At 39.2% G+C, this 9,100-nt stretch overlaps 1 protein-coding gene across 1 annotated transcript in view; it reads left to right on the top strand.

The window, feature by feature from the left end:
- Positions 1 to 561: 561 nt before the first annotated feature.
- The window catches only part of PKN2 (protein kinase N2), a 167,775-nt gene continuing 159,236 nt past the window's right edge, over positions 562 to 9,100 (top strand). The window contains exon 1 of the mRNA XM_031969379.1: positions 562 to 772. Coding sequence (XP_031825239.1) covers positions 725 to 772 — 48 coding nt within the window. The 5' untranslated portion in view covers positions 562 to 724. The remainder of the gene's footprint in view (positions 773 to 9,100) is intronic.

Genomic DNA, 9,100 nt, shown 5'->3' with positions numbered 1-9,100 from the left:
TGGGGATCTTAGAGCTCCGCACAAACGCCAGCGGCCGCCGTAGCAGGAGCTCCTCGGAGAGCCTGAGCTGGCCCCGCCCTCGACCCTGCAACTCCAGGCTCGCCACGCTGAAGGCCGTTAAACGCCGAGACGAGGGGGCGTGCCCTCCTCGGCCGTCTCTTCCTCCTCCCGCCTCCTCCGGAAGCCCCTCCTTCTCTGTCCCGCCCCACTTTGGGTTCCGCCCGGGGCGGCCGGGAGGCGTCGGCCCAGCGGCCCCGTCACGTGCCCCGGCGGCCGCCAAGCGAGGGCGCTTTTGCGACGCGCTGACAGCCAAATGGTGCGACAGGAGGAGCGGCAGCCGCGGCCGCAGCGCCCCGTACCGAGAGACTTGAGGCGCCTCCTGCCTTCGCTGTGAGGAGGAGGAGAAAGAGGAGGTGGAGGAGGAGGAGGGGGAGCGCGGCGGCAGCAGCTGCAGAAGCGGCGGCGGTGGGGCCGAGCCGAGCCCAGCGGCGGCGGTGGCCACCCCCGACTGACCCCCACCCCGAGCAGCCGCCGCCGCGGCCGGGCCCGCCGCGGCCGGCCGGGCTGCCCCTCCGATGAGGCGGGCGGAATAAGCGCGTCCAGCCGGGGCCGCTCCTCCATGAAGCCTTCCTCGCCCTAGCCCGCCGGCCGCCTCTCAGGCCCTCCTCCCTCCGCGAGCGGCCGGCGGCGGCGGCGGCAGCGTCCGGGCCCCGAGCCGAGCGCCATGGCGTCCAACACGGAGCGGGGGGAGATCCTGCTCACCGAGCTGCAGGTAAGCGAGGCCGCGCCCGCCCGTCTTGGCCTTGGGCGGCCTCCGCTCCCCGCCCCCCGCCGGGCACAAAGGGCACCCCCCGCCCTCGCAGCCCCGCGGGGGGTCCGGGGGCCCGGTGGTTTCTGGCGCCAACCCCTCCCTGCTCTCCCCACTCCGCGGCTCTCGGAGCCGCTGCTCGTGCGGGCGGGCGGGCGGGCGGGAGACGTCTCCGGACCCGCAGGACGCGGAGGAGGAGGATTGTTTTTCCCGGAGCGGGGACGTCCCCCCACCCTCCCGCCCGGGTCCGATCGGGAAGCTTGGATGCAGATGCTGCTTGGACTTTCCTTCTCCCTCGCGTTTGTCCGAGCCCCTGCGAGAGAGGGGGCCGCGGGGGTTGTTTACTAACCGCTAAGGGGGAGCCGTCACTCTCTACCAGGGTGCGAGCAAAAGCTTCAGTCTGGCTCGGGAGCTATTCCCTAATCTCCAAATTTATCCTTCCCTTCGCTCCCGTGTTTGCTGTCGGCCCTGAGCCTTGGGAGCTCCCGGAGGGCTGGAACTGTCCGTAATCTTTCTTTGTACGGCGGGAGTTTAGCACCTAGTAGGCACTTCATAAATGCTTATTGATTGAAAAAAGACGTCTGCCGGCTTTTCTCGAACGCCTACTGAGTCGGTAGGTCTGTTAGCGAGGATTAAGCCCGCCTTGTCAATCAGCTGGCATATTTATTAAATGCTTATTTTGTGCCCGACATTGTGTTAATAAGTGTGCTGGAAAAGCATACCAGTGCTGTTCTTTCTTATCCCCAACTAACTAGTTGGAGATGGAGGTGTGACTTTTTGTTTTTTAGACCTTATTAACAGGGCTTCTTTTTCTTTTTGGTGTTCGGGACCCTTTTGGCAGTCCGGTGAAGCCAGTGGGACCCCTTCTCAGGATAATTAAGTTCATTCTTAAATTCATTCACTTATTTGTTTAAACATTCAGTCTCATTATTATTATTTTTTTTGAGTTCCAAATTCTCTTACTCCCTGCTGCTCCTCCCCCACACGCTGAGAAGATAAGCAGTATGATAGGATAATATTTTTAAATGCATGAAATAAAATATGGAGGCTTGTAAAGTAAAGTAGACTTTTTGGCAGTGTGGTGAAGCCAATGGGATCCCTTCTTGGAATAACTTCTTAAAAATCCATTATTTACTTATTTTGAAAAAATTTTTGAGTTCCAAATTCTTTCCCTCTTTCCAGTCCCTCCTCCAACTCATTGAGAAAGCAAGTAGTATGATAGGATATTTTAAATTCCATAAAATAAAATACAGAGGATTATAAAGGAAAGTAAATATTAATGAAAGATCCAATTTTTTCCCCCCATATGCAAATTCACGGTATCTCTCTCTAGTGGAATTCAAATCAAATTTTAAAATTCGTTTCTAATTCCTTCCAGTCTTCTAGGACTCCAATGTCCTACACTTTTTTGCATCTAGATTGAAAGTATGTTGCTTATTTGTTGCAAGGTGACTATTCATTTGAACCTCTCAGGTTACTCAGAGGATTGAGGGTGGTAAGGTGGAGTTATGTGTAACTTTAAAATTTTATGCTAAATCAAGAGTTGACTTAGGAAGCAAATAGAAAATGTTAGCTATTTTGAGTAGATATAGATTCTTTGAAGCATAAACAACTGTTTTTTGCCACATTTCCCATATAGTATATAGTATACATCAGGATGAAAACTTAAAAGGTATTGATTTTATACTTGGATTCTTTTTTTTTTTCCCTCTAAAAGAGGAAATGAGCAAAATGCTTTTAGGCAATATTGCTATAATTTAGATTTTGTAACATTGATAATGTTTCTGCATGGTCAATACAGTTGTTTTTTTTTTTTAAAGCTGTCTGCAGTGTAGCTTCAGTACTGAACTGATAAGACATTTTTCCATAGAAAATGTCAAGAAATGGCAATGTGCTATGAAATTCTGAAGATAGAAATAGGATGAGGAATAAGCAGTGAGGAAGATATGGAATAAATGAGCTAATGTAGCATGAATACTTATGATTCTGAAACCTTAAGAAAATTACACTTTTCAGTCCTGAATAAAAGACATGAAAATATCACAGTAATATATATTTTTTAAAATAAGAAAACTGTGAAGTGTTTTTATTTTATCATTACAAAAAATGTCATGACTTTACATTCATATGCTACTGCTAATTAGCTTATAAATATAAAAACTTGAAAAATGAAACCAGAGGGACAATTCAGTACTTTGTTTTAATGTTCTCTGTATATTTTAATTAACATTGCACTTAATAAAATGCTCTTCTTTAAAATTAAATGTCTCCAAAAGAGACGAGACTAATGAATAGCACTATTATTTTTCTTGGTTATGTTCATGTGTATCAGGTATGCTTTTTATTGAATATTTTCTTGTAATATGGACTTATATTTTACTAGTCTTTAGCAGAGTTAGAATGTGAGAACACTAATTCAGTGTTCTCTCTAAATTTAATAGCAATAGGATGTCTTAATTTTTACCATGTTCTTCACATTTATCTTTTTGTTTGCGATTTGTATTATAACCAGAAATTTGCTGGATTTTGTTCTGCATCATATTGTTTTAATATACTGAAGAAGAGTTATGTGTTAGGTACGAGTGTAGTAATGTGAAGCTATACTGAAAAGGGAATGGAACTGGACTTGTCTTTCTTTGGCATAGAGAACTCCCAGATTAAGATACTCCCTTTTTTAGTAAGACAAGTTAGCATGTTTTCTATATTTTATGAGTCTAGAGAGCTGCTTGGAGTACTGAGAGGCTCATTGATTTGCCACTCACACAGCCTGGAGAAGTCAGTGGCAGGACTTGAACCCAGCATTTCCAGGTTGCAAAGTCAGTTCCTCTGTCAATTGAGCCCATGACAGCTTCTCATCATAACAGGAGCTATTGTTTACAATCGTACTTTAAAGTTTGAGAAATGTTTTATGTACATTCTTGGATTTGATACACAAAGCAATCCTGATTTAAGATCCTACATTATTAGTATTAGTCTCATTTTACTAATATGAAAACTGATGTATTAGTCCCATTTCACTAATGTGAAAACTGATGCACATAGCTATTGCAACTTCTCCAGTCAGATAGCTTAGTAAATGTTAAATTAGGATTAAACTCGGATATATATATATATTTTTTCTAATATAAGATGTTGCTAATGTATTATTTCTTTTTTATTTGGGAGATAAATGTTTAAGCACTATGGGGAGTTCAAAAGCACTTTTTTTAAAAGGACAGTTTTTTGTTGTTGTTGTTTATACTAGGAAGTGTGATTTACTGTTTGACATATCCCATCGTTCGTTTGTATGAAATATCACATTACTAAATGTTACTTAATTTCAGAACATGGTTTGTATTTAGAAATATTGCAGGTTTTTATGGTTAATTGTCTTCAAAATCAAAATAAAAGTTTTTAGCTATAAGAAGGTAGTCCTTCTTTAGTCTTTTGAGTATGAATAGATTGTTAGAAAACATAAGAACATCTTGGCATTGATTATGGAAAGAAAGACTAGAGAATATGTGATGGTAGTATTTCCTGCACTACCAGTTGCAGTCATAGACAGTAATAAATGAACACATCTACTTTAGCATGTAATACTGGAAACTTACTCAGCTGACCAGGAAGTGGGAATTAAGAAACTAATTCATTGGTTAATGATTCAAACTTTTAGGCAGAACCTTTGCTACAGTAAAAAGGGTCACAATCAACGATGTTAGTCTATGAAATTAATTTCTTATATTATTCATTCATTATACAATTCTGCATTGTCCTTGTTTATTTAAAGAATAGTCATGACATCTGTTTGTGAGATCAGTGCACTAAGGATCATTTCTAGGATAATGGATTAATAAAGTTGATGGATCATTAAGTGAAATTGTGTGCCGTTTATAGTTTTGTAGGCAAAGAGATCTAAATATCGTGCAGCTTGTTAAAATGATTGTAGGTTTTGGTCATTGTAACTTCTTGTTGTTCAATCATTCACTTATGTCTGCTCTGTGCAATCCCAATTCCATAGGGTTTTCTTGACAAAGATTAAGGAATGGTTTGTCATTTCCTTCTTCGTTGGTTCACATATTATAGATGAGGAACTGAAGTAAATGGAGGTTAAATGGCTTGCCCAGGATCACACAGCTAGACAGACACACAATCTGGGGTTGGAGTTGAACTCAGAAATTGTTGACTCCAGCCTGGGTACTCTCTTCTTCACTGTACTTCCTAGTTGTTCCAAACCTTTGCCCCACAAGTCCAGATTTCAATTTCCAGCCCAGTTTACTTTAGTTAAGACTTTATGGAAAATCAAAAACTAAGGTAAATTACTTGGCAATTCTTTCTTGAATTACAGAGATAATTATTTAAGTTTCCCAAAATATGTTGGCTGATGAATGGTTTTTCACTGTAGCCTTCATGTTTTGTAGGATTTGTAAATAATTGTGTTAAAAAAATTTAACCTTGAATCAAATATTAATCTCTATTAAAACATATGTAATTCCTTGATAGAAATAAGTTTACAGCTGATTTTCATAAGAAATGTTTTTAAGTCTAGATTGGTGATTCTGTTAACAATGATTTGTCGTTCTGCTTATAGTGAACTTTGCTTAAAGGGATAATCTAATATGTCTAATGTAAGCTAATTTTTCTTTAGTCCTTGTCCATATTGGATTTATTTCCCAAAATAAAAGCTGAAGAATGCCATTTCTGAAAGCATTGACTAATCATTTAGAGCACAGTGCTTCTTTAAAACAATTTTGTAGACTAGCTTCCATTTAAAATAGAAAAACTGTTAACTAACACTCTTAGAAACATCTTGATCTTTACTCAGTATTAAAGAACTGCAGTATTTTATGCTGTGGGTTTTTTTTTTTTTTTTTTTAAGAAAATAGACTTCTTATATCCTTCATATTGCAGGTTTGCTTGATTTCTGGCGCATAATTTTACTTTTACTTTAAAGTTTATTTTAGGATTGTAATTAAAATAAGAGAAATACTTTATTTTCCTCAAATCTACACTTATAACACACACACACACACAAATCCAAAGTGTCTTCCTTTTGTCATACTTTTCCAGAGTTTGCTAGCATTATAAAATAGCTACCTTAGTGTTTTGATCATTTGACTGTAAGTTGTTGGGATGGTAAATAAAGTTGTGAAAAAGGGGTTTTGGAATGGATGATAGGAAAGAAGTTAGTTTTTTGGCAGTTTAGAATTATGTGAAGTTAGTGTTTCTTTCTCTCTCTCTCTCTCTCTCTCTCTCTCTCTCTCTCTCTCTCCCTCCCTCCCTCCCTCCCTCCCTCCCTCTCTCTCTCTCCCTCTCTCCCTCTCTCCCTCTTTCTTCCCCTCTCCCCCTCTCCCTCCCTTTCTCTCCCCCTCTTTTCCTCCCCACTCCTTCCCTTCCTCCCTCTCTTTTTCCCCTCCTCTTTCTCTCTCTCCCCTTCTCCCCCTTCTCTACTCTCTCCCCTCTCTCCTCCCTCCCTTTCTTCCTCTTTCTCACCTCCTCTTTCTCTCCCCCTCTTTTCCTCCCCCTCCTTCCCTTCCTCCCTCTCTTTTTCCCCTCCTCTTTCTCTCTCTCCCCTTCTCTCCCCCCTTCTCTACTCTCTCCCCTCTCTCCTCCCTCCCTTTCTTCCTCTTTCTCACCTCCTCTTTTTCCCTTTCTCCCCCCCCCTCACCTCACCTTTACTTCCTCTCTCTTTTCTTTCTCCCTCTATCCCCCTTTCCCCAAAAATGGGACTGTCCACAGATGATAGTACTGACTTGCATCTTAAGATATTTGGTTGAGTGGTCTTCTTTGGAACAGTGGTGTCAAACTCAAGAGAAAAAGAGGCCTCTGACCTCTATTGACATCAAAAGCCACACAATTACATTATCTGTTGTTTTATATTAGTATTTATTTAGTTAAACATTCCCCAATTATTGGCTGTATATGGTGGTGGTTCGGTATTTTGACATCTTGGTACAATAACATTTGACTTTGCTATATAGGATTTACTATATTGGATTAGGTTGGGTTTTTTACATATCTTTCAGTTTTGGAACAGTGGATTAAGATGGTCAGAAACAAAATGAGATTACAGTATTACAATTATAAACTAAGCAAGCTGTTGCTTTCCACAATGGGCCTTCTTCTTCCAAGACTCTTCAATCCTTCCTCATTTTACTCCTTTCTAATTTATATCACAGACTGGACAGCTTGGTGCTCTCATAGTTCTATGGCCTTGTTTGTTGTAGTTGTTCAGTTGTATCTGACTCTGTGACCCCATGGACCATAATACATCCATCTTTCCTTAATTAGCCTGTTGTTTGTACCTCATATAACTTCCTTTCCCATTGATCTTTCGGCAAATTCATTTTAGGCCTTTAAAAACGTTTTAAGTGCAAGGTGCTGTCTTAGACATTGTGAATGCTAAAATAAAAACAAAGCTTTCTGCTCTTTAGAAGTTCCCAGAAGATTCTTTTTGGTTCTGCCTGTTTGGCAGAACCTTCTTCCCTTCAATTTTGTATTATAGTTTTCTCATACACAATATTACATGAAAAGTGTTTTGTAACTTTATATCTTCTCTAATACGTAAGTCTTCTGTGTGTAGTGGTTATTCCATATATTGTTTCTCGATTAATCGACAGTTACAATGCCAGAAATGAGTCTATCTTTTTAAGTGCTTGATAGTATTATTCTACAGTACTAAAGTTATTAAAATGACCTCTCCTTTTTTCTAATTTTCATGTGATAATCTTTATGCATTGAATTGTAGAAATTGCATAGGCACTAAGATCATTGTAAAGATCAGTGTCACATTCAGTATATTATTGCTGTAAGCATAAATGTAATTTGTTTTTAGAAAATTCATGTTTCATCACTTTCTAGTAAAATGTACTGTCTCAAACAGTTGTCATATATGTCTGGTCTTTTGCAAAAACCGCTTTAATTCAATTGCTGTATAACAGAACCATATGACACTTAATATAATAAACTTTCATTACAAAACAGAATACAAACCTGGCAGCAAAAGGAGGCAGTAAATACTAGTCAAGTTGGTTCTTTAAAAAAAAAAACTTTCAAATGAGAAAAGATTATTCTATTAAGAAAACCATGCTAATACTTTGAAAGTAGAAATACATGTGCTATTTTTGAATTTTAAAAGATCTAGTTTATCTTCATCTAACTAAACTTGGAAGCTAATGAAACATTATTTGAAGTTAACGCAATTATATTGTTTTTATAGTACTTATAAAAATAAATTTGTACAAGATTATATATTAAGCATTTCATAGCTTAATATCTTTAAAGAGAGTAATAAACAAGGACTCCTGAGAATGTATTTGTTGAATATACCTTTGAAATTAAACGTTGCCTTTTTCCATTATAACAGTTGAGTTATTGAAAAAGAAAGTACTTAATAGAATCCAGTATTTTTAAGAGAACAGTCTAACAAAGCTCAGAATTTGGTTTCTTCAAAGTCTTGTTTCTTTCTTAAAACAACTTACTGGACTGGAAAGTATTATCACATTTTAGTAACACAATCTTTTAGGAGATACCAAACTTGAACGGCATTTTCTCCAGGAGTCTTTTCCTGGTTCCTCTAGCTTTTTTCTCTTTAAGGCTTCCTTCCTTTAAATTTCTTGAGAGCAAAAACTATTTTTCCATTTTCTTTGTATTCCTAACCCAATGTCTGGTACAGAGTAGGCCCTTTTAAAGTTTTATTGATTGATTAGTGAAAAAGAAAAAAAAGTTCTTAGCACTTTATAATAGCTACTCTGCAATATGAAAACAAATCACATTCTTAACACATTACTTTCCAGTTACCTTTGGAAAGAGAAGACTTCCCTTAAAGATCACTTCTGCAATGATCTAATCATTAGTGATCAAATTTCTGCATTATTATTTTTTGAGTTTTATTATAATATATGTTACTACTGAGGTAGGATCATTGATTTAAAGCTATTCAAGACCTAAGGGCCATCTAGTTACAGCTAAGAAAACAGACCTAGGGAGATTTAAGATTTACTCAAGATCACAAAAATGACATGGAAAAACAGATTTAAACCCAGGTCCTTGAACTTTATAGTCTTCTTTCTTTTTGCCTTTGACTTACTATGCCGAATTTCCTTCTTTTCTCCATTTGTTCTTTTTCAATTTATTGCCTAAGAATAGGCCACTCACATTTTTTCCCCTGTAAGCCTTCCTCTGCATGTTCATAGTATCACTTGATCTCATTTGTTTTCACAGCTTCTACTATTCTTTACAGAATCCTTATTTTCAGCCCTCAATTTTAACCTGAGGTTCAGTCCTGTATTTTCAGCTACTTGATTTCCATGCTTA

Source organism: Sarcophilus harrisii, chromosome 4, assembly GCF_902635505.1.
Source record: "Sarcophilus harrisii chromosome 4, mSarHar1.11, whole genome shotgun sequence".
NCBI classification, from domain to species: domain Eukaryota; kingdom Metazoa; phylum Chordata; class Mammalia; order Dasyuromorphia; family Dasyuridae; genus Sarcophilus; species Sarcophilus harrisii.
This window is presented reverse-complemented; position numbering and strand designations above follow the sequence as displayed.